The sequence below is a fragment of the Danio rerio genome, chromosome 20, assembly GCF_052040795.2.
Source record: "Danio rerio strain M-AB ecotype USA chromosome 20, GRCz13ab, whole genome shotgun sequence".
Lineage (NCBI taxonomy): Eukaryota > Metazoa > Chordata > Actinopteri > Cypriniformes > Danionidae > Danio > Danio rerio.
Window position 1 is genome coordinate 6,587,586 of NC_141040.1, and position 27,415 is coordinate 6,615,000.

Genomic DNA, 27,415 nt, shown 5'->3' on the forward strand with positions numbered 1-27,415 from the left:
AGGTTCCATGAAATCAAAAAGTTTTTAAGATGTTACTGTGGCGAGGGGGCGTGGCCGAGAGCTGTGGCAATGGAATGAGGCCGCCACGTAAGTGGATGCACCTGTGGTGAATCCCACGGAAGGAGCTCTGGACTATAGGAGGAGGAACGATGGCAGAGGAAGCCAAGAGAGGATCGGGCCCGGACATATTGTTTTACTTTTGCTTTCCATTTGTTTTGGTTTAGACAGCAGTCTCCATGTGGAGCTGTCGTTCATGTTATAAATAAATATTTTAAAACTGCGTCACTTCTCCGCCTCCTTTTTCCCGGCAGCCAAAGGGCCGAAAACTTCATTACAGTTACCATCAGTATTATTCGTTTTATGATGTAAACAAGCTAGTGTGCTCCAAAACAGTGACAAAATTTGCCTTTAGAGGATATACAAATGAATATAAACATGTACAGCTTGTAGTTTGTCACCTCCGCCCAAATGGATTAATGGTTTTATTCACGTCACTACAGTTTCTCATCACATCATAGCCAATCAAATGCTCTCTAGTATCTGACATGCCCCGCTCTCTTCTTGCTTTTCATTTGATGCTTGAGCTCAACCACTCTCACTGGCAGCGCTGTGGTACATCAAAACACTATTGGTTGTATGTTAAAAAGGGGAGGAGCTACTCTATGTCCCACCCTCTCATCGTGTTTCAGTTGAGATTACAACAAACATCGAATAAAACTGCGTATTCAAAGCACTTCACTGGACCTTTAAGAATGAGCAATGTTTCAGTTGGTATGCAAGTGTAAATATATAAATCGATTATTGGTCACAATTAAAGGAACATGTAAACAGGCAGTCAAAAACAACACAACTTTCTTTGAATTGCTGGGTCTTGTCCAGAATAAGCAGACTTTACAATGACAACAACACTCACAGGGTTGTGTATGCTGGTCTTGTGCAAGTACTGACTCCAGGGGTCCGGCATCTGCTCGTCCGCACCAGTGCTGCCGCTGCGGGAGTTTATCTTGAGCAGGTAACAGCCCTGAGTGCCATACCGCTGCTTCATATCCTCATACACAGAGTCCGCCCTAAGACACACACACACACACACATTAACAGCTAATCTAATCCATCATAAATATACAACGGCCACTTCTTTAGGTACACCTTACTAGTTTTGGGTTTGGATCATTTTGAACTTCATATGCCACAGAATGAAAATACCTTGGCACGCTTGAACAGAGAGTACACAGAAATAACACATCGTGAGCCTCAAAAACCATTGTTTTCTTGATTACATGTTAATCCAACGTATGTAAAATCCCAAAGAAAATCAGAACAAAACACAGACTTTGTTGATTCACTTGGGTTTATAATTGTTTATGCATGCATTAGGCAGATTTTGATTGACCACATTTCCTAATGTAAACTGTTTTACTTGAATTTTATCTAAGCCTATTGACCTTATTCTAAAATGCGGAAGTGCGCCTGTTTTCGCGATTGTCTTAGAACTTCGATTCAGTCGCCTATGGGAGAAATGACTAGGAATAATAAACGGCAGAAAAAGATCAAACTACTTGCTCTACAAACAAATGTTTGCCTGACTATACAGACCAAGTAGAATAATATAATTAGAAAACATCAAATTGCAACTTCAAGCAGCGTAACGAGCAGTTTTTAACGTCAAAAAATGAATGGAAGTGAATGAGACCGGAAGTCGCGATACAAAAAGATTCAAAAGGCAGCGCCCGCTCGTCAGCGGAGAATAAGGTGAATATTAAACATAGTATGTCTCTTCATACTATGGCCTTTTAATTTTAAAACGAGAGAGGCATGGACTCTAAAGAGAAAACATTTTGTGAAGCAAGCAGCCATGAATGACCAAAGTGTCAGGATATACGGCAAAATGCAGGATATACGGATTAAAAATGTTTTCAGTGCCACTCAGAAGCCTGTTTAATGCTATATTTTGTTAGTTTAATGCACAGGTGTCAAATGAATATTTCAAAGGGCCACAGCTCTGCAGTTTAGTTGCTTCAACATACGCCGCAGTCTTTGTAGCTCTTTTCTCCCCATTGACTTTGATTCATACTCACGCAAAAGCGGCACACCAGAAACGCAAGCTTGTGCGGCAAGTTTCGTAGTGTGCGTTGCACTGTTCAAACTTGGTGAAATCTGACCTGCAAAACTGCATTACATGTCTGTGAGACTAATCGAAGATCAAAACATGACCTCTCCGAACATTAATTTTAAATATGGAGCAATAGCTCGCTTTTTTTAATCGTCTTGTTTAAAGAGCCCCTATTACAGGTTTTTGAAAGTGACCTTCCATGCAGTGTTCAACACAGCTCGAAGTGAAGTGAAATATCCAGCTAAGGCTTAAATCTGAAACTATTCATTAATAAAAGATTCGACTAATAGGGGTTCGAATGAATCGCCAATGTACAGAGTTGTTAGCCGTGTCTGCGTGACATTAATAAAAAACTCAAGCTCCACCTATTTGTTGTGAGCACAAACCCAGGAAAATTGAAACCCCCCGGCCCCGCCCATAAACACATTAGAAAGAGGAGGAAGACACCAGCAGATCCCGGTTGAATCATGTCCTGAAGACGCTGTGCTCTGAATTGTGAGGGAAAGCTAGTGTTACTTTCCCAAAGATGAGGCTACGAAGAGTCTGTGTTTGAAGTTTATTTTTGCAAAAATTACCTTAGCATTATAGCCCCAGCCTTGTGCTGGGTTCCCATCATTTTTCTGATGAGTGCTTCAACAATCTACATGCTTACAATAGGGAATCCATCGGCTATTTGTAGGAAGGATCAGAAAAGACTTTGTCAGAGCTTGAGAGGAACTTTACAGTACACAGTTCATGGATCAGTTTCTTCTCCATGTCACAAGTGTGATTAAAATGGTTGCCTCCTTATATTTTCTTTAGCTTGCAAATTATGTATTTAATTGTGTTTTGTCACTTGTAACCGCTTGTACTGATTCTGGTTAACTCTATCACATCTAAAGGCACGTTGAAAACGCGACGCATACTGCTTTGTTTATGTATTTAAATGTGTTTGTGAGCTCGCGATCCACTGCCTTTATCGTTGCTAGGGCCACCGTCAGCTGTTCCTACACTTGCACGGCCATCAAGTTTTAAAATGGTTTACCTTTTGCCGCTGTACTGAATGTGTGTCACTGTTTTTACTTATGGTTAAGAATAGAGCAATATGCTGGTGTTAAACTGCATTGCTTTAATGCACTCCTGAATTGGGCTCACACATACAATGTGCACTCTGACTACTTGTTGATAAGCCGTGCTGGGCATGTCTTTCTGTCTTGGGCTGAATATAGTCGACCAATCACAACAGACATCAGACCGACATCAGGGTCATCAGACTGGTCAGCGCAGATTAGCTTTGCGCAAAGGAGGGGTTTTGGAACAAATGAATCGCTGAACGAATCATATAGGAGTCGTTGGTATAGTTAAGTAAAAATAAATGCATATTATTAAAAAATGAAAGTGTTTTTTTTACCTTGCATGCATGTCAGACTGTTGTTGGAGACCCCCAAAACAAAAATATGACCCTTTTTATGCATGATAGAGGCTCTTTAATTCGGTACCTTTTCACAGCGCCGTACAACAGGATTCCGCAAGCTCAAATTCTAGTGATAGCAAGATCACTTGTAGGATTTAAAAAAGCATGAAGGGCTCAATAAGTTTGATCCGGTGTGTTTAATATGGGTTGAAACTAAACTGTGCAGAGTTGCAGCCCTCCAGGAACGGGATTTGACACCTGTGATTTAAAGTGTATATTGTGAAATTTGCCACACGTTTGTAATAAAGCAACAAACACACGTTGACAAAATGCATCATTAAACAACTTGTCCACGTCTACACACCTAAATGCACAGACTTGGCGCAATGTGATTGGCTGATTAGACATTTGTGTTAACATGAAGATATACTGGTGTATCTAATAAAGTGGCCTATAACGCTTTTCCCCACAGTCAGGTTATCTTCTATTCATCAGACCTTGAGGCTGCACATAAATATTGTGATTGGCAACCAACCTACAATTCTCAAAGGAGGAAGTGAACAGGAAAGCACACATGTCCGTCACTTAGTTGATGTCAGAAATTAATATTAATAATAATTAAAAACGAATTGTAAATGCAGCATGTGTTGCTTTCAAGCTTTGTGTCATTTTTATTCCACTCGTCATTCTTTTGATTTCTAATTAAATATGTTCAATTACACCAGAAACGCAGAAATGTTTTCTCCTGACATCACTTTCCTTTGAATCCCTCAGGCAGGGTTGGATACACGTTTCCAGTGTTAATCAACTCGGTTCGTTTAGTTGCAGAATCAGAAGCAGCAGTGGGAATATCAGAGGCTTTCAACTGCATATGGAATAAAAAGTATGTACGGCTGACTCGGTGGTGGGATTTTGCTCACAGAATATTATTAGCAGAAATGCAAAGTTTAGCACGGGCTAGCTAGAATCCTGCAGCAATTGAATTAATAAATGTTTCAATTACGATTATGACAATGAATCTCAAATAAACACACACTTATATACAGCGAGATCAATGATTATGCACATAAACAAACCTATTAATGCTATTTATTTTGTTTCTTTTCACCTCTAGCTTGAATAATTGAAGTGAAATTCAACTGGGCACTTGAAAAATTCAGAAACCGCCTATAGGAAGAAAAGTGCAATTATCTAAATGTGAATGCATTTAAACGCACTTAGGTAACACTAATACAGAAGTACAAAATGTGCTAATGTTTGTGTTCCTGCTCCTCCAACTTTCACAGCATTCTATGAGCCAAATGTGTTGAGACGATCTGCGTTTGGGAATTAAACAAAGCTGCAAACATCAGTAAACTATCCAAACTGAGCAAACCGTAGCTAATCATGCTGCATAACTCATTTTAATGATTAGCATCATGCGTGGCATGTCCAAGAACAACTAAATGGTTGATGCAGTCAAAAATCCCTCACATCTTTATGAATATTCACTAACTGTAAAGGTCTTTGCACACTGAAGTTTGAAATTTTCGCTTGCGTTTGTTTTTTTCCGTATTCATATGTTGAAAATCTGTCACCTAAACAAACCTTGCACACTGCGTCTGATTATTCCATTACAAAATAACCCTCCTCCCACTTTTGGATGTAAAAAAATAAATAAATTTTTAAATTATCGAACCTGATTTCTGATTTTTTTTATGACGGTCGACAGTTTCAGAGGATGTGTGTCAATAAGATTAACAACGTGTGGTCAAATTTATTTTTAACATGCGAAAATTATGAATGAAAATTTTGGATTTAGTGTGCCTTAACCAAGAAAATTTGCAACACAATTAGATTGGGAAAACAACAGTACTCATCCAGCCTTTTAACCCTTCACCATTGTGTATTTACTTCGCCCACATACAGCGACAAGCAGAGGACACTCTACAATTTGACAAATATTGCTGCTGTTGGACAACATAATGTACTTTTGAGGCTATTTTAGTCAAGAATGTAGTTGTTTAGATTGCAACTATGCAGTTTATTTATAAGGATAGTGCCTATTTTAAAATATTTATAATTTCGGAGCATCGGATTCTAGGGTTGGGCGATGTCGACTAATTTGGCAGTGTACGATGTCTAATGTGAAACATTGCGATGGACGATGGCATTGTCGTCATAAGTGGAGGTGAATTAATTATTTATATTTATATATTCATAATGAATTAATAATTTGTAACCTATATTTTCAACTACCTGACCGATATGGTCTTTGTTTTACCCATAAACAAATCATCAATAAATAAAAGTAGCACACAAATTACCACCTGTCCATCACTTTTTCCATGGGATGTTGGTCGGTAAAAAAGGTGCACAACCAGCAGTATCTAAGATTTTCACAAAAATCACTAAGTACAAGTGTGAAAGTGATAGACTGAAGCAGTGTACTGATGCTGTGATATGCGATCTGATATATTCAAAAGACCGAAGAGTCATTAGATAGATTAATTACTTTTAATAGCTATAGTGAGTAACATGCATAGTAACCATTAATATATGCCTGAATAATAAGATATAAAAGCGTTAATTTCAATAGTTTATTAATCATTTACTAACTCATTCTGAATGATCCTAAAAACCCTCAACTACTCTTAAATACAACTGGTTTGTAAATAATGCGATACTTAATTTAGTAATGAAAAATTAATCATTTACTAAGTATGAAAATACAATTATTAAGCACATTATAAATATGGTTATAAGTCAAGAATAGAGAATTTGTAGCTGCAGTTATAAACTGTTTACTAACGTTTATTAATGTAGAGTTAATGCTTAACAGATAATGAATTCACTATTTGCTAATGCTTAATAAATGACTTATAGTGTGTAGTTATTATAAAGTGTTACCGAAATAATAACTGAATTAGCAGAGGATTACTCCAGCATTTTCAGGAAAAAAAAGCCAAAAACTTTAATCTATATTTATAATGGAAGATCCCTACACATGAGAACACTTGAAACACACATACCTCTGCTCGTCTCCGTCGCTGATGTCATGCAGTAGGACGTAATATTTGAGCGTGTTGGGAATGAACCATTTGGGGTGTGTGTAATCTCCACTGTGCTGAATTCGGTGCTGTTCCTGGGACAGCTTCAGAAACTGCTCTGTCGGCACAGCCTCATTGGACGAGACCACCAACATACCTGAAGCCCAGTTCAGGACATCTCATAAAATAGAACTAGAGAGAATTTTGACTAATTCACAACTGAGAATGAAAAAGTGATTAAGAAAGTAAGAAAAATTTGCTGTTACAAAACATATAGTCTTGCAACAACAGACGGTCCTGATTAAAATGATATTTATATTCATTTAAAATGGTATTTATGTGCATTTAAGAAACAAACTAAATTAAACCTTTATGTACCGTTCAAATTGACCAACCTTTCGTTATGTTTTTGGCTGTTTTTGCCGTATATTTTGGCTGTTTTTGCTCAATATGTTTATTGAGCTTCGTGTAAATCGTATCAATTCTGCATAAATAATAAAAAACAAATCATTATTACACCTCCATAAATAATTTTTTGTGCTCAAATGTTCTAAACTCTCTTGAAATGCTCAGTCACAGGCCTTAAAAAACACATACAAACTCTACAAATCCCATGTGTTCTGTGGCTCCTGGTCAATTCTATTTCAGACTCAACATTGCATATCTTGCAGTGTGACTATTGCAGATGCACACATTGCAATATTGACGTTGAAACGATATATTGTGCAGCCCCAGCTTGAAACAAGATAAAGACGAGTTATTAGTCAAGAGGTGTACATCATGCTTTCTGTGTTTTGAAGGATACAAGCCAGGTAGTGGCTGAGAAACTCGTGCTCTGACGCTGGCATGGACTGCAGGAAGTTCTCCCGGTACGTCTCAAACCACGGCGTTGTTGCTGTAAGATAAACACAAGCACAAAGAAATATTGTCTTGTTTCAGAAACAGGATTATTACAGGCAGCATGTCCAGCCCTCGAGGCAGAAGCGGAGAGAAGCACTTTATGAAAGGAAAGACCAATAAAAAAAACCTCAAAGTACTTTTCTGATATTCAGGCATTTTGACAGCGAAATTACAGACCTGTACAATAAAACAGTTTTTTTTTTAAAGAAACAACCAATCTCAGTCACATTAACGAAATGTCAGTGACATTTTGTGGGCAAAGTGGTACCTTGTCTATTGATGTATGAAGCACAGTTCACACAAAAGTCAAACCAAACAGCTTCCTGACGGTTAACGCAGCAAATCCATATCGCCAACTTGAAAGAAAGTTCATTTGGAGTTCATTTCGTCATTTGACAGTCTGCCAAAGCCAACCCTCCAGAAAAGTTCGCTCCATCTGGTAAACACCATTGTATTGCCATTTGTCTGCAGTGATGACGTAATTGGTAGGTGTGGTTTGGAGGTTCGGCCCTCTCCGATATGGAAATCTTCTCTAATTCATTTATTTACTTCATTCAATATATGTTCAAAACCATTAAGATGTTGAAGATCTGATTAGTAGTAGAACCTGAAGTTACGATTCCTAATTTAAAGAGATCCTGATAGTTTCTTTGCATCACTATACTAACATTACTGCCTACAGCTTTTTGTTTTGGCAAAAGAGTAGACTTTAAATATGCAATATAATTATGAGGAAAGAGCCTATCTTTCAACAATTTCTGATACTTGAGTTCCTGCCAATGACTGTAAAAAATATGGACAACGCAGCAGGGCCTTTTCCAATTGAACGCTTTGAAGGCAAAATGCCTCATGACGGGCACAAACTGTCGCAAAAGACTGCTGAAATTGGAGCCTGTGCATGCGCAGAAGGGAATACAAGTTGGAGCCAGAGCCACGGAATCCAGCTTCCAACTAAACACTTGTACGTCAAATGAACCACGTCCCACGAACTTCTCACTTGACCGCCTGTATCTGCACTATAAATATAAGCACTTACATTTAAAGACACATAACAACATATAATCAAATTAAAAACTGTGTGATGTAAGCCGTTTTTTATTATTTAATAAAAACAATACATGTTGGACTGCAGAAATAAACAATCTTTCATACACTCTAGCCAAAGTTAGACTCAGCTATGAGCACAAATATATTTCTCCTATAACAGGTTGTTGGTATTTATTATCTTTACAGGGTAGAAATATCACTTGTAAAATATGAACAATAATGCTGTGTTCACACCAGACGCGGAACGCGCGGATAAATAGCGCTATTCACGCGTAAACAGCCGAACATTTGAGTTTACTCGCTTCATTCGCACGTCAAACCCCGCTTTATTCGCGTGTCAAATTCACTTCAGAACAGATGCGGATTCGCGTGATGGGCAGGGCTTCTGTCTGCCCGAAGACTCTAGCTTCATAGCTAAATGGTTAACATGGATTTTATGAAGAAAATAACAGTGTTTATGTGCTTTATGAAGACTGATAAACAGCGTTGATACGTTTAGGGTCGTGTCTGAGTCCTTTACATCCTTTCAGAGGTGCATCCAGATCTGTGAGCTCATAAACTCCTCCAGAAACTTAACCTGGATGACGGAGGCTTTCAGCGGTGCTTCTGACTGAGCCAAGCCGAGTTTGATGAACTGTCGGTGAAGGCTGGAGGATTTCCCTCGGAACACCGACAACAGGTACTATGTCACAATCACGCCCCCACAAGAGCAAGCTTCTGATTGGTTAACGCGGCGCGAATGTACGCTGAAGTTCAGATTTTCGAATTCGAGAGATTCGCGCGAAACGCTCGTTAAGCGCGTCAAACGTTTGCATTGACTTAACATGTAAATCACTCGTGCTTGACGCGCGTGCCGAGTCTGGTGTGAAAGCAGCAAAACAGCACATACATTTTAGAAAGATTTTAATGCTTATTTACCAATGAACAGGACCCAAAATATACACATCATGGACAGCTATTTGCCATGCGGGAAAAAATTGTGCGTTTAAAAGATTTAAAAGACACAGCAAGATTTCTAAATATCAACAGGATGTTTACACATCCCGTCCCTGCACTAAATAAAATAATCCTTGTTAATTTGTACAATAAACTTGTTAGCTGTATTAATACAGCAACTGATGTCTACATGCTATAGGCCTATCAGCTGCTGAACATCGCTTGTATATTGTTTATCATTGTTTGCCTCCATTTTCATTTGGTTTATCCCATGCTTCAATATCTGGCAAATAAGAATTTACCTTCATATGAATGTTTATTAGGTGTTTTCTAATAAAAAGCCAACGACACATGATGTATATAAATAATCCATGACATTTACAGCTCTATTTGTTACACAAGTTTCTAGAACATTAATATTTTATAACAGCAAATTCAGTAGATTAACTTGACAACATGCTGAAACTCAAAATGTCAAAGACGTCCTTTAAATCAAATTCAAATAACCTTACAGGAGATCAATGTGGAGATCGGCAAACATTAGTTTTGTCTTCCGAATTATTATTTTAGACCCATAAAAAGAATCACTGCTAGATAATGATAACCTGCATTTTCCCTGTCATGGCTAGGCGTGTATTAGCAAACTAATAATAAAGCTTGATAAAGCCCTCACTTCATCCAATAAACAGTGCTCCATTAGATCCTGTAGATCAGAAAGTGTAGTTTACTGCTGAACTCATTAAATCATGGTAAAATAACACAGAAATCAAATGATAACACTTTAATCTCTTCCTGAAGCTCCGACGGTCTGCTTAGAGAAGCTGTCAATCACAACTGTCAATCATGATGACACGCCCCCTTTTTGTAGCATTAAATTACTGCTAAAAACAAACTCTTTAAATAAACATCCGCACCTACAGTTCAAGTCAGAATTATTAGCCCTCCTGAATTATTAGCCTTATTTTCCCCCCGTTTTCTGTTTAACAGAGTAGATTTTTTTCAAAACATTTCTAAACATAATAGTTTTAATAACTCATTTCTAATAACTGATTTATTTTATCTTTGCCATGATGACAGTACATAATATTTTACTAGATATTTTTCAAGACACTTCTATACAGCTTAAAGTGACATTTAAAGGCTTAACTAGGGTAATTAGGTTAACTAGGCAGGTCAGGGTAATTAGGCAAGTTATTGTATAACGATGGTTTGTTCTGTAGACTATCGGAAAAAAAAAATTGCCTAAAAGGGCTGATAAGTTTGTCCTTAAAATAGTGTTTAATAAAAAGTAAAACTGCTTTTATTCTAGCCCAAAATAAAACAAATAAGACTTTCTCCAGAATAAAAAATTTTATCAGACATACTGTGAAAATTTCTTTGCTCTGTTAAACATCATTTAGGAAATATAAAAAGAAAAGAGAGAGAAAAAAAAAAAAAAAAAAAAAAAAAAAAAAAAAATCGAAGGAGGGCTAATAATTCTGACTTCAACTATATATCAGCTGATAACCAGTGCCTTAAAGGTTCAGGACACCCTGGAGAACTGTTTTTTTTTTTATATATTAACAGATTTGTGTGTGTTATGCATCAGTTAAGACAATGTTAGCACCTGTCTGTTTTAATTGTGGGGAAAACTGGATAATTGAGCTTTTGTCAGCTAATTTCAGCTTCCGGGTTTAAAATGATTTTTGAGCCGGATCAAAATCGGCAACGTAGCGCAGTACTGCAAGTGCAATGATGACGCGTTGGTTTCTCATTATTATTCATAGCGGAGTTTTCTTATCCTATGAGAAGAGCCAGATGCTTAATTATTCATGAGACCTGCCAGACCTGCCAGAGTCAAGCCCGAGCTGTGAGACACAGACCCACAGCACACAGTATTTAGCCGTTCATGAAGGCTCATATGCGTTTGTTTCCATGATCCTCCTTGGTTTGTTGCATGTTTTCTCGGCGATCTTGTCAGGTCCGATCATACAGCAAAGCTGTGTGTGTGCTGCTAGCATTTTTGTTGGGAGAGCAGCATGAGAATTAGAGAATGGCGGACGCTGTCTTTTATCAGGAGTTCGTTCACATTCAGACACATCGCCGTGCTGCTGTGTTTGCCTAAATCCTCCAGATTACCAGCAGGGCTAATGGTTAAAATAGACAGGTCAGGAGACCTGCTGCGCTGAGTCTGCTGGATACGGGGATTGAGGGAGAAGTCCTCATTTATAGTGTTTACATGAACACACTTATGTTTATAATGATATAAATTGTGGTTATGTGTATACGAAATTACAAATAACAAATGTAGCAGGGCATTAAATCACTGTTCACTTCTTTGCATTTTAACTTTGTAAACTATAAACTCATGCGTCTCCTCACGGATTTGTCTCATTTTGTGAGCTAACTGACAACAACAGTTGTTCACTCACGTTCTCCCCTGTTGGCTACGCCCACTCCTGCCCTATGCTCGCGGAGCTCCACGCCCATTAATCATGCATCTTTTGAAAAAATTCTGAAGTAGACTTTAACCGAAAGTGGGGGGTGTCATGGCCCTTTAATTGACCAAAACCATCTTTCGGAACATTTTATTGCAAGTGTAATTAATTTTTTTATTTGGGCTCAGGTCTCCTTCATTAACACAGAGGAGGCGGGCTTTACGACTTGTACTTACGATATAAGACTCTCTAGTTATTAAACATAAAAATAATACCGTTTTGAAATATAGTATTAGCAATGGTGTGTCTTGAGCATCAGTTATTTGTTCCAGATTGATCCATAATGCTTTATTAAGATGACACTGATCTCTAGAGTTTAACTTGATGACTGAATACAGACATGAAGAAAAAAAAATAGCATTCTCTCAGTTAATCTCCTTTGCTTCCTCTAAAATACAGTGGAGTAAAACAATGTATATAGTCATTTAGAGCTTACTTTGCTCACTTCCGTTTACATTTACACTAAAGTTTAGCACCACCTTAAGTGGGTGGGATCAGAAGCAGAAATGTGTGGAAAACCACATTAACAATAAACAATCCAAACAGATATGAGAACAAAATGAAAAAGCACACGCAGTGCTCCAGCTTCATTATTAGAGTTCCTTTACATTTCATCTCAATCAATAGTCCTCTCACAATCATTTATGGCAATAAACACAGCATGACGCACTTCACTTCGCCTCATGTTCAATTCTTTAGCAAAATCTTTACAGAGAAGGTAGAGCTTGTATATTCATGTTGAAGCTAATAAACCATAAGACACCTAATAAAATAAGTGAAATGCACTTGATAACATTAAAGAAAGGACACTAGATAATTTACCTTTCATCTTTTATTTGTGCTTACCATATTTTTTTTCAAACAAAAATTAGTAAATCCCTGATGCAACACTGGGAATCATCTGTTGACAACCCCTGCCATCAAGATGAGATATATTTTTTTTAATAACTTTTACTATTCTGAATTTAAAAGTACTGCAAGAAGTTCCATAATTCATAATATAAAGCAACTGAGTATCTAAGAAATGTGTCTGACTGTTGTCAGACAAGGACATTAAACTTAAATATTCATAGCTTCCAACACACCTGGCAATTGTTTTCCACATCCTAAATAAATGCAGTACACAACAAAGTAAAATAAGAAAGCATTGCAAGTATAAATCTTATCAAACCAAGCTTTTTCCGTGACAGTGCATTAGCATGTTTTTATTTTTCAGAAAACACATTAAAAATCATTAATTTATTAACTGCAAGACACCTCGTCCTAAAAAGTTATAAATCTAAAGTTATAAATATATTATGCATGTAATCTTGAAGTTAATTAAAGTCAAATGTGATTTTTTTTACCTTAATTAATAATTAAATTATAAAATAAATTATAATAATAATATATAAATAATATAAATATAAATAATATAAATAAATTAAAATAAATTATAATTAAATTATAAAATATATATTAAACTTTATTTTTATTCCAGAGATCCTTAAATGACACAATGATTGTATTTTATACAAATAATTTTCTTCTCATGTGTCATTGTTGGCACATTAATAGATACTTAAATAATTTGTAAAAACTTGGATACAATGTGCATTTTATTATGATCAATATGCATCATTATTTCAGTTAATTGGATTATTTAAATGTATAAATGATAATAATAATAATAATCATAAACAACAACATTAATAATAATAATAATAATAATAATAATAATATAATTAATAATAATAACAATAACAATAATAATAATTATTATTATTATTATTATTAGTATTATGATAATAATAATAATAATAATATTATTATTATTATTATTATTATTATTATTATTATTATTATTATTATTATTATTATTATTATTATTATTATTGTTAATATTAAAATCAAGTTCAGGCTAAAAGAAAAAAAGTGGCAGTTTTTTTTTTTTTTTTTTTTTACTTTGAATTAAATTACAAAATATAAATTAAACATTAAAAGGGTATTCCAGAGGTCCTTGAATGATACAAATGATTGTATTTTATTGCAATAACTTTTTTTCTTATGTATCATTATTAATAGATTAATATAATAGAAACATTAATAGATACTTATATAATATGTAAAAACTTAGATACAATGTGCATTAGATTATGATTAATATGATTCATTATTTCAATTAATTGAACATAAATGTGTTATTATAATAATAATAATAATAATAATAATAATAATAATACATTTTATGACTATTATTATGATTATGATGATTATGATTATGATTGTTATTATTAATAAGAAGAAGAAGAAAAACAAGTTCAGGGTACAAAAATTAAATGAACAAGAAGAAAAATACAGGAATAAAATGGATTTCAAGAACATTAAAAGATGAAAGACCCTTAAATATTTCACATCAAATCAAATAAATAAAGTATTATGCTTGAATTTTAGAAAAAGTGCATCTAAAGTGAATTTCTACTTCACAGCAACAAGAAAGTTGAGTCTACAGAGAGGAAAAGACACTAAACTCTGAAAAGTGAGAGGATTCGACTAAACAGGCAAAATGACTCATGAGCTGAAAACCTTGCTAAGTAAACCAAAACATCTGCTAAATTTGTGTCAAAACAACTGTTGCCGGATTCTCAATTTGAACACATTGAACACAAGAAATTGGATGCAACTGAAGAGATCATTAAACCATTACAAGACAAGGTTTCAGCACAATGAGTCATTTCCCTTGGGTCTCCAACACAAACATGAAGCTAAAGGACCATCACCAACATCCTGAGAAAGCGGAGGAAGTGGGACTGAAAAGAGGAAAGGAGAATTAGCGACAGATCTACTACGGAGCGAAACGGGCCCGGAAATGACTCGGAGAAGGGAAAGACCCCTAACACACACCCCACCACCAGAAGGAAGGGAATACCTGTGTAGTACTTGGAGGAGCTCAGCTGGGTGAGTGTTTCTTTCCAGTCAGAGTACCAGGGAACGCTCGCTTTGACCGTGCGGTCTGAGAGGAGAAGAGACAAGCAGGCTGGTTAAATCTCACGGACAGCAACCACAGATGCGCAACGCATCTGAAACACCCAAAAACCAAAACACACCCATGCTTAAACCTTAAAAGATGCACCTACTGATGTGTCCCAATAATAACAAGACCAACTGCTTTCTGTCTTTCAGGGTTACTGTAAGTTTCACCAAGTCAGCTTTTTAATAGCATATTTAAAGTGTTAATTCTCCTAAAAACTTTAATTTAGTTATTAATACACTCATGTTGTTGCATTTCAGAGACCTTTCCTAGATGTTTTAGATGAAACATAAGAGCTCCTTCATCCTCCATAAACATTACAGAAGAGACAAGTACACTTTGTGATGAAAACAATGGTAAATATGATTATCTTCTCTCCTACGTCAGGTCAGGGTGTGTTTTTACTACCAGAAGTATGATGTATTGGGAATTAGAGTCAGCAGTGAAGCACACAAGCCTTGCCCGTAGTAAACATGCTGTCGCAAGGGGGACATGTCAAGACTGGATCAATAGATCAGGAGAATGGCTGCCTTATAATAAGGTCGGTCCCACTTTATATTAAGTGTCCCTAACTCTTATGTACTTACATCAAAAAATAAATACAATGTACTTACTGTGTTTATAATGTATTTGAGAACGCTTGTGGTGCTTTTGAGTTGGGATAGAGGTTGGGTTATGAACAGGTTTGGTGGTATGGGTAGGTTTAAGGGTGGGTTAAGGTGTAAGGGATGGTCAACAGTGTATTTACAAATGTAATTACAAAAGTTAGTTACAGATGTAATTACATACAGGTATTTAATTAAGCATAAGTACACCGTAAATACATGTACATTGTAACAAACTATTAATTCCTATGTAAGTACATATTAGTTAAGGCCACTTAATATAAAGTGGGACCATAAGGTCTAGTACAGCCAAAAACTGGTACAGCCAAATTTACATGTTAAATATTAAGAAAAATATTAAATACATATTTTTAAAAGAGGAAAAAAAATCTAGAGAAGCAAAGCATTTTTTTTTTTAAATAGTTGAAATTTTGCATGTTGTAATTTATTTTTTGCATTTTTTAGCTTAAATTTAATTTGTATTTTCTTTTAATTTCTAAATATGTTTGGTGACTAAAATAATTTTTGAATAAATATATCTGTTTAATAAAACTGTTTTGTTTGAATGCACCAAAATACATTGCCTACACCAGGGGTGCTCAATCCTGTTCCTGGAGATCCACCTTCCTGCAGATTTGAGTTGCTACCCATATTAAACACACCTGAACCAATTAATTAGGACCTGAACACCACGTGATAATTACAGGCAGGTGTGTTTGATATGGGTAGCAACTGAAATCTGCAGGAAGGTCGATCTCCAGGAACAGGATTGAGCACCCCTGGCCTACACTGTAAAAAATGGCCGTGATTTCAACGGTAAAAAAAACTGTAAAAATGCAACAGTCAAAATCCGTAACCTGGTTAACGGTATGTTTCCTTAACATATACGGCACATAACCGTAAATTGACTTTCCCAGAATTCCCTGTATGGAACATCACTTTTTATACTTTTTGTTGACATTACTATGGATCTTTTGAGTTGTTTCCCCCTAAGTAATGTACATTAGAGATTTATGGTAAATCTAATGTTGATAAACAATGTTTATTTTATGACTTTAATTCTATGCGCGATACCGTACTGGTGTTTAGTAGCTGTGTGAATGACACTAAGCTCTTTCTACACTGTAAAAAAAAAAAAACTAATTTTACAGAAAATATCCCTAAATTTTTTACAGTAATTTTTTGTAATTTAAAATTATATGTAGAACTTAGTAAAATGACAAACAATCTCTCTAAATTCACAGTTTGACTTTCATTTTAGGTTCTTTATCATTAAAGACAAATATATTTGTTAATTGTTTAAGTTGTTTGCTGCTGGGACTGACTATTTACATTTATTTGACCATGACTCTGGATTCCCTGCATAATGTTACATCTGTTTGCCCCTGTGTTGACTGTTGTTTGCCTGACCATCTCTGTGTAAAACCTGCATTTGGATCTACACTCCTTTGTCAGTGTTCCCTTCACGTTAGGGATGTAACGGTATTGTAAATACCGTCATACCGCAATATTAATTTTTTTCGATATTACCAAAGTCGCATGACTCGGTAAAACTATAGGTCTTCTGAGAAAATTTGCTCCGGCGAATGAAGCGAACGGGAGGTAGCGAAAACTACAATTCCCATCAGCCCATGCTTGACCATCATCCCTTGCGGTCTGTTGTCGCTACAGATCCAGTAATGCGGAAATGGAGTGTGCTGCTAGAAGCGGGGATCAAAAAGAGCTGGAAAACTCTAAAGCGGGTGTTGTCGCCGCGCGCGTACTGAATAGCGGTGTTGTAGCGCGAGTTCTTATCAGCTGTGTTGTCGCGCGAGTTCTTATCAGCTGTGTTGTCGCACGAGTTCTTATCAGCTGTGTTGTCGCACGAGTTCTTATCAGCTGTGTTGTCGCGCGAGTTCTTATCAGCTGTGTTGTCGCGCGAGTTCTTATCAGCTGTGTTGTCGCGCGAGTTCTTATCAGCTGTGTTGTCGCGCGAGTTCTTATCAGCTGTGTTGTCTTACTCATGGTTTGTCCTCTCAAGTGGGGGAAAGACAATGCACAACGTTACCCACTGCTGTCAACCTGGGCCAAGTCATATCTCTCTCGTCCTAGAAACCTCAGTCCCAAATGAGAGGTTTTTTTTTCTATTGCAGGGGACATTGTAAATACCCAGAGATACCAGCTTTTACCAGATTATATTTATATGATAATTTTCCTTTAAACCCATCTCTATCTAAGTGAGTGAGTGATTAAATGTTGAATGTGATGAGTTTTCAACAATACTAAATTGAAACTTTATTTTTTTTACATGGTTTAATATTTTTTTGTTATTAAAATTGAAGTTCCTGTTTCAAAGCTTACAGATAGATGACTAATTTGTATGTCATTGACACTTTTGGCACTTTTTTGGAGTATTTTCATAAGTTTTGTTTTTTCCTGTATGATTCACTAAATACCGTACCATGACATTCATACCGAGGTATTACCGTACCGTGAAATTCTGATACCGTTACATCCCTACTTCACGTTACAGTTCCATTTCATTTAGGATCTGTAACTGAATCATTCCTTATAACTTAAACCTCTACATGTTTTATATAAACACTATTCAATAAAAATGTAACAACTGTAATTTTAAAGTTGAGAGAATTTTAATCAGTTGTATCTCGTTTGTTATTTTTTCCAAAAATTTTTGATCCAAAATAAAACAAGACTTAGCAATTGGTCTATGCTGCTTTTAAAGTGCATGTAATCAGTTCATAACGATCCTCCGACTGTGTGTGTGCAATCATCGGAATCCGGAACAGGTGCATGCGAGCGCACTTAGTGTGTAAATTTATTGAACGTATTTGATAATAATCTAGGAAAAGTCTGTATAATAACACTGTTTCTTTGTAAAACTCTAAGTGTGTAACTTTATTGAACGGATTTGATCGTAATCTAGGAAAAGTTTGTAAAATAACAGTGTTTTTCTGTAAACATTTTATTATATCTGTAGATTTATTATTTTTGCACTTTATTTCAACAAAGACATTTTACCGTAATTTCATGCTTTTTGTTTGGCAGCCGTAGCTGCCAGTCATGTGACCTTTTTTACGATTTATTTTCTTACAGTGTATATATTAATACACTTTTCTGCTTGTGGGAAAAGTTGATTGTGATGAGCATTGGTTCATTATGTAACTTCCTCATCACCTTCAGCATATGGGTGTGCTTACGTGTCTAACTGTGTAACAAAAGATGCGTAGATGTAGGTTTTTCAAAATAAAGACATATTACCTCTAAAAATTAATGAATTACGGTAGATTACCGTGAAAATGAGAAATTACTTTCACCGTTTGTACTGTTTTTAACTGTAAAGTACTGGCAACCACAGCTGCCGTATTTTTATTGTAAATTTTATGGATTTATTTTTTACAGTGTATACTGACTGAGAAATGGATAAAAATATATTTATTTTCAAAATGGGCTGTACTCAATTATGCGAAGTACTGTATAATGAACAAACCGCATCAAAATTTGTCCTTGAGACACATATAAAACACAAACTTCTGGTAAGCCTTCTATCAATAGCTGGTGCATAAAAGGTAATGGAAAGTTTTTGAACTTCACGAGTCAGGGTGAGAGGAGCAAATGCCAATCCCATGCTTTAAAATAAAGATGAAAACAACATTCGCAAATCCTAATCATTCCCACATAAGATATTTGTGATTGAAAACCCAGGCACAGAACCTCCCATTTCTTCTTCGAGAAGTTATTGGATTGAGAAAGGCAATCAGACACCTGAAAACGGATTTGCAGATTGTGGCTGGAAAGGTATTCTTTATTATTTGTTTCAGGAATCAGGCTTTCTTTAACTCTCTGCTATTATTTTATTTATTTATTCTCTCTGATGCTGAGGTCGAATTCACTCTACACAGCATCTTGACTGATATGACATTTGTTTTCGATTAAATTACTTTATTCTGAATGTAAATCAGCAAAATACTGAAGGACTCCTCAGGGTCCTCAAAACAAATTCTAATAGATACTTGATTACTGGATTTCTATGTGAAAGAAAGCTCACCCAAAATGGACATTTTGCTATTAAATGCATGTACTTAACCTCAGTTGACATTTTTCTATAATAAAAAATACATTTTTGCTAAAACCGTGGTCATTGGTGCTTCATAAAATGTAAGTCAATCAATTTTTAATTGTGATGTGAAGCAAAACGGCTTCCGGATCCAAGCGCTCTATTGAAACTGAATAGGGAGACTCATCAAATGCTAATAATAAACGTTTACGAATCGCTGTAATGCTTTTGATAATCACGGTCATAATATATATGTCCATGCCTAATATCCGAAGGCCAGAAAGTGATCATTTTTTTTATAAATTGTAAAATTTTTGGTATGTGATGCAGCAAGCCTAAAGGATTGTTGTGTACACTATGACTTTATATAAAATTCACTTTAAGGTGTGATATAAATAAAAAGTGGTCATAAACAAGTATTTTGTCAATTCAAATGAGTGGCGGCTTGGACCTGGAAACAGTATTACATACGTCACTAACACGTCACCACTTAACAAGCGGATGGCACTTTTTTGTTATATGCAATGAGAATCACATGTTCAAACTGGCATGAAGGAGATCAGGAGCTTTTGCTGAGATCGTGGATTAAATGTAATTAATACTGCAACTTTTTCTGCATATACAGTTGCCGTCTAAATTATTAGCTCCCCCTGAATTAATAATCCACAGTTTATTTTTTTGCAGAATTTCTGATTAACGGAGAAAAGATTTTTTTCAACACATTTCTAAACATGATAGTTTTAATAAGTCATTTTAAATAACTGATTTATTTTATCTTTGCCATGATGCCAGTGAATAATATTTTACTAGATATTCAAGACACTTCTATACAGCTTAAAGTAGTGGTTCTCAAACTGTGGTACGTGTACCACTAGTGGTACACAGGCTTCCTTCTAGTGGTACGCTGAAGAATCAATAGCCGCATTTCCACTATCGGGCCAGTGCGAGCCAGGGCTTTAATCGGGCCGGGCCGGGCCAATAGCCTAGGAGGTTGAGAAATGAGGCCGAAATCATGTTGCATTTCCACTGTCGGGCTAATAGCTCACAGCGCGTCAAGCAAACACCGCCCACAGAACATCCCCGAATCAAACGTCACACAACCCGCCCACTTCAGCAGGAATCAAGCAGATAAAGCACACCATAGAACCATCACAAAACGAAACCATTAAAATGAAGACAACCGAAACAAACAAATGACACGTTACTGTACAGCAGTACATGAAATGTCTATACGCACAGACCAGTGTATTTCCATTCATTACATTTGTTTACTCGCCGACCGACTGGCATTGTGCATCGACTGCTCTCGCCGAACGCAGGGATCTATCACAGAGAGCGCACACATCCATAATATAAAACCACAGATATTCTCCTTTATAACTCGATATGGCATGTATTTTATAACATCCTCGTTTTGATAGACGTCGTGTTAAGTGTTTCAGCACAAGAGCGAGTAGCCTAATAAAATATAGCCATATTTGTTGCGCTCAGCAGCTATTCACTAAAGCTCTTCATTTAAAGTTTCATTTATAAATTTAACCTCGTCATAGAAAAACATAAACAGTTGTTTGAGGATATAGAACACATTTTGTGCTTGGGCGTTCCCCCAATGCGTTTAAAGCTGCGGTGCGCAGGACTGGGTGACAGAAAAAAAGGTAGGCTAGATTCTGCTTTCACTCACCCAAATTATGCTCTGTTTGCGCGATTTGATTAATATCATCGTATCCAAATACTTTATAAATAATATTTCAAACCTTCTCCGGTGTTAATTGTTTTTAGAAAATATCGAAAATCTTTTTTTTCAGACAGGTCTTTGTAAAATGAAAGTTATAGGCTATATATGTGGCTATATATAGCTAGCTTTTGTTTATTTTATATTGGTTAATTTATTTAATGCAATTTTATATATATCCGATATTTGTAATTCTTTAAATTATATTTCATTATAGCTTAGGCTATTTTATCAAGATATGACACTATATTGTTTAAAGTCTACGAAAGTGGGCACGTATTTTGTTAAGTTTTATGTCTTTCTGTTGTATTTATATTGTGTATTAACTCCAAAATAAATAAAGAAAAAAGCCGCTCGCGACATCAACAGAGCTGTGAAGGAGCGCTCTTGCCCGGTCTCACACACACATACAGGCATTAAACGCGCACAAACAAACATTTTAAACTTGACAAAAACTCTCGAAAACCTTTACTGTCTGCTGTGTCTTTAATATGGTGTAAAGATTATTATGCGTTATTGAAACATAAAGGAGGACGCAGCAAAAAACGTTACTATAAATTAAAACTACTTTATTATTTTATGCAGCAGCCTTACATTTAAAAGGGAAGCATAAGGGTGATCATACACAAAAAGACCCCAGACTATAAGGCTAGATGTTTTCTTTCCCTTATTTCTTTATTTGTTTGGCGCATGTACTCATGTGCGATCACAAAACTGCACGTCTCTCCTTTCACTCCGCCCCGAAGCCCCAGCTGGCCCCCCTTGGCCCAAGGTATTCGGCGGGCCGAAAAAGGCTGGCCGCTGGCCCCAAGAAAGCCCCGCTTTGGCCCGATTAGGCCCCGGAAGTGACAGTGGAAACACAACTGGCATTGGCTCACCCTGGCTCGCTCGCTTTAGGCGCGATAGTGGAAACGCGGCTAATGAATAATTGAAGTAAAAAAAGAACACACTTTCAACCCTTTGACGCATAACACCAATGTGATCAGTAAATTGATTTCAACAGGGTAAACCTTTTATTTTATTTTTAAATTTCTAATGTTTGTTATGTAATCTATCATTTGAAGCCATCTCATCCTTAAATACGTAACGATTGTTGGGGGCGTATCCCGTATTTTTACATCCCAGGTATGGTTTAATTATAGTTTAATTAAAGGCTTTTCCGACACACAAAGCCTACTCTAATGCATAATAAGCAGATGTATATGAACAATCTTATATATTTAATATACAAGTTAATATTTAGATTTCATTATTTCATTTCATTGCTTAATTAGGCCTGCTACTCTACTGTATTTTAATACTGGTCATTATGGTGGTACTTGGAGAGACCCTTTTTTTTCTGAGGTGGTACTTGTTAAAAAAAAGTTTGAGAAACACTGGCTTAAAGGCTTAACTAGGTTAATTAGGTTAACTAGGCAGGCTAGTGTATTTAAACAAGGTATAACGATGGTTTGAAATATTTAAAAAAAGAAAAAAAATTAAAGGAGAACTAAAAATTCTGACTTCAATTGTATTTAAATTGTGCGCTTCACAAGACCTCAATGTCTCATCAGGGGGCATGGATGGTAACTTTGTTTTACCTTTGTTTTGTTTGTTTGCTGGTAGCCTTAAAACAACAGCAAATGTTAATTTTTGGGTGAAGTATTCCTTTAAATGTACCACCCATTAACTAAAAGTAGTATGTATAATTTACATATATTAAAATGACATTAAATATTTTGATAACTAAAACAAAAAATGTGTTAATTAGCTAGCCTTAGCTAGGCCCACGCGGAATCTGCACTGCGGAATTCCAGTTTTTCCACAGATTTTAGCCCATCATTAATTATGTTAATTTACTTAAGTAAATGTATGTAAATCTATATTTATTCAGTTTTTAAATTAATTACAGTAATATTATTGACTAATATAAAAATTAATCTGATTTATGTACAATGCAGTTTGTAAAGTATTATTTTCTGTCTTTTAATAGATATATTATATGAGAGACTTGCTTTGTTTGCCAAAAAAAGTGAATTTAACTGGATTTTCATTTTAAACTTTAAATAAAAATTAGTGTTACTTTTTTTTCCGTATATTAAGGTTTAGTTATGATACTCCCATAATAATTCAGCAGAAATCCACAGATTTTTACCAAAATTCTCAGTAGAAATGGCAAAAAATGTCCACAGATTCCGCTTGGCACCATAGCCATGGCTAGTGTTTCACATTTGCTAATACTTAAAGTAATTTCAAATTTAAATGAAAGCAAGATAAACTAATAATTCATCTATATGTATGAATAAATAGTACATAATATGTGCGTATTGTTTTTTTTTTGTCGAACAACAAAGAAATTCACAATGCATTCTGCATCTTTGTTGATCATAATTAGGTGCAGTCAAAAAGACACAGTTAGTAATGTTCATTCATTTGTGTTGATTTATTCAGTTGAAAGAAACATCTGGCTCGTGGAGTTGGTTGTTTTAGTGACAAGAGTTTGCTTCTAAAGAGACAGTTCACCCCAAAAGTTTAGAGTGGACTCAAGTCTTTATCAGTTTATTAATTATGTAGAAGAATTTTGAAGGATGTTGGAAACTTTGTGGAATGTCGGAAAGTATATGGCTTCAACATTCTCCAAATAATCTTCTTTTAGAAAAGAGAGCATCAAACAGGTTTGAAACAACTGGAGGGCGAGAAAATGACAGAATTTTTTGTTTTGTTGGCTGAACTATCCCTTTAAGCAGAGGGTCAACTGAAGGGTACAGGCACTACTGGCACTCGTGATCAAAAAGGGCAGCAAACACACTCATTGTTCAAAGGGTTAACATCACAGCACTCGTATGCGTGTGTGTACATCCACACAGGAGAAAAGCATATGTATAAGGATGAGAGTGCTTACCAAGAGTTCATCCAGGTTTTGTAATCGGTAAAAAAAAATTAAAAGGAAAGGAGAAAAAAAAAGATCAGAAATGATAAATCATAAATGTGTAATGCAAACCAAAGCCTTTCATTTCATGGACAATTAAAGCATTCGATTCTCAGTCTCTCCCTTTAGGCACTGCTGCCCTCATCAGGCGTTGATATCAGAAACTACTATGAGAAACAAACTTCACACATTTAGAAAGAAAGAAAGAAAGAAAGAAAGAAAGGAAGGAAGGAAGGAAGGAAGGAAGAAAGGGAGGGAGGGAGGGAGGGAGGAAGGAAGGAAGGAAGGAAGGAAGGAAAGAAAGAAAGAAAGAAAGAAAGAAAGAAAGAAAGAAAGAAAGGAAGGAAGGAAGGAAGGAAGGAAGGAAGGAAGGAAGGAAGGAAGGGAGAGAGGGAGGGAGGGAGGGAGGAAGGAAGTAAAGAAAGAAAGAAAGAAAGAAAGAAAGAAAGAAAGAAAGAAAGAAAGAAAGAAAGAAAGAAAGGAAGGAAGGAAGGAAGGAAGGAAGGAAGGAAGGAAGGAAGGAAGGAAGGAAGGAAGGAAGGAAGGAAGAGGAGGGAGGGAGGGAGGGAGGGAGGGAGGGAGGGAGGGAGGGAGGGAGGGAGGAAGGAAGGAAGGAAGGAAGGAAGGAAGGAAAGAAAGAAAGAAAGAAAGAAAGAAAAAGAAAGAAAGAAAGAAAGAAATGAAGGGAGGGAGGGGGGGAGGGAGGGAGGGAGGAAGGAAGGAAGGCAGGAAGGAAGGAAAGAAAGGAAGGAAAGAAAGGAAGGAAAGATCTCTCGATCTGAGATATCATAACACTGTCCCACCCAAAAAATAAATTTTTATTCATTTTTTTTTTAACTACTATGAGAAACAAATCTCAATCACTTAATAGTATTCGATTCTCAGTCTCTCCCTTTAGGCTCTGCTGCCCTCATCAGGTGTTGATTTGAGAAACTACTATGAGAAACAGACTTCACACATTTAGAGAAAGAAAGAAAGAAAGAAAGAAAGAAAGAAAGAAAGAAAGAAAGAAAGAAAGAAAGAAAGAAAGAAAGAAAGAAAGAAGTTTATTCCATATGAAACAGTCCCTTAAAAGTCATGTCTCGCTTTCAGTTTCAGGCTTAACCTGAAAAGCCCGAGTTAACTTGCCTGAGCCCGATTCCCCGGATCGTTTGAGAAGTGTGAGTGCGCTGAATCGGGCTCAAGCAAGGTTCACTTGGCCGGCCCTAGCCCGGTTGGAGGAGGTGGGCTTGAGCGCAGTTCACTTGGGCTTTGGCGCGGTACGTTTCTAGTGCGAGTGCAAAACGTGAAAAAAAAGCCCGAAACTGAAAGCGAGACGTGACTTTTAAGGGACTGTTTAATATGGATTTATTAATAATTTTTACTGTTCAATGAACTCAAACTGCCGTAGTTAAATACGTAAACCCCTCACTGCACGACAGCTGCGTGCCTTCAGCAAACCACCTCATTTCTACAGCACGAGGGCTTTATGATTATGAGCGCCAAAAGTGGCGGATCTGTTCGGCAAAATATCTGACTGCGTGTCCCTGCATCCCTAAGGACTGTTTGGCGAAATATTTGACTGCATGTCACTGCATAACAAACGACTAAAACGATATAACTAGAGAAATCTCCACTGTGCTGCTGAGTGACAGCGCTTCTCACTAAACAGCGCAGCAGCGATGACGTAAGCGTGCCGAGGCCCGATTGTGGTGTGAGTGCGGGCCTTCAGGGGAGACAGGAGGGGGGACAAGCGTGCTTTGGCCCGGTTCGAGGCAACTGTACCTAGTGTGAGTACGGCCTTAGTCTCTGACAGCCTCTAACAAACCTTGGAGCACTGTGACAGACAGAGTTTAAAGGCTGAAGACATTTGGTTGAAGCATTCATAAATAAAAACATCCCCATAGTCAAGCAACGATAAAGATGTTGCAGACACCAAATGTTTACGAGCTTTAAGAGAAAAGCAGGGTGGACACAGTGGTTGGTGATCAAAAAAAGCTAATGTCAGGCCCTGATTGTAATTAACATCTAAAGACAAAAATCGATAAAGTGTAACAACAATAAAATAATTAAGCATATTCTGGAAATTTTCGTTGCACTATATTGAAAACACATTAAAATCCAAAAGGCCAAAATCTTTAAAATTAAAAAGTTCTCCGTACAGAGATAGATCACCCAGAAATGAAAAATCTGTTCACTTGTTTTGACTCTGTTTGTAACAAAAGCTGAAATCCTGCAACTGTTGACTTCCACAGTTTTTCTACTACGGAAGTGACAGCTTACAGGTTTGCAGCTTCTTTTGTGTTCAACAGAAGACAGAAACGGTTTGTTAACACTTGAGGGTGAGTTAATAGTGAGTAGGGCTGCACGATATTGGAAAAAATTGACATTGCGATATTTTTTCCCTGCGATATATATTGCGATATTTAGAAATTCAGAATCGGGAGTTTTTAACTGCTCAAAAATTAAATAATCAATAATTCTATAATAATTTGGATAATTTTCCAAGCCTTTTCATGGAATAAAAAAAATTATTAAGTAAAAACACTGAACAAACATTTTTATAGTTTCTTTTGGGTTGTTTATAAAAAATATGACTTAACTGTCAATTCAGATAAATCAAGGATCTAATATGTTATGATATTCATACTAAATGTTGTTTTTACTGTGATAAAGGTGAGCTCATTTGGTGAATGCAAAGATGACACTTTATAATCACGAATTAACACGAGTGACAAAATAAGTAATTTAACTTTTTATTCAACAATAACAAACTTTTTTTATTACAACAATTACAAAACAGAAGGAAATATCTTGTCGCAAAATTGTAAAAATTTACAAACAGCTAAACACTAACCCCCTGTGATTTAAAAAAAAAATAAACATGTTATAAAACAAATAAATAGTGGATAAGATAAACTTGTTCTAATAATTACCAACAATTAACTTTACAATAAATGAAATTATATGGAAGTTATATATATGTATATATGTATATATATATATATATATATATATATATATATATATATATATATATATATATATATATATATATATATATATACTGTATATATATATATATATATATATATATATATATATATATATAAATATATATGTATGTATATATGTATGTATATATATATATGTATGTATATATACAGTGGGGATCGAAAGTTTGGGCACCCCAGGTAAAAATTTGTATTAATGTGCATAAAGAAGCCAAGGAAAG

At 35.9% G+C, this 27,415-nt stretch overlaps 2 protein-coding genes across 5 annotated transcripts in view; both read right to left on the reverse strand.

Annotated features, from left to right (window-relative positions):
• The window catches only part of dsc2l (desmocollin 2 like), a 1,349,056-nt gene that overhangs the window by 466,414 nt on the left and 855,227 nt on the right, over nt 1–27,415 (reverse strand). The gene's annotated exons all lie outside the window — the stretch shown is intronic.
• Nucleotides 1–27,415, reverse strand: part of trappc8 (trafficking protein particle complex subunit 8) — a 187,491-nt gene that overhangs the window by 145,192 nt on the left and 14,884 nt on the right. For 2 of the 4 annotated variants that reach the window (XM_087297928.1, XM_087297931.1), the window contains exons 3-6: nt 14,801–14,884; nt 7,338–7,427; nt 6,515–6,689; nt 914–1,067 (exon numbers count right to left, since the gene is read on the reverse strand). In XM_087297928.1, the coding sequence (XP_087154054.1) occupies nt 914–1,067; nt 6,515–6,689; nt 7,338–7,427; nt 14,801–14,884 (503 nt within the window). The remainder of the gene's footprint in view (nt 1–913; nt 1,068–6,514; nt 6,690–7,337; nt 7,428–14,800; nt 14,885–27,415) is intronic. The other 2 variants (XM_087297929.1, XM_087297930.1) reach the window with 2 other exon arrangements.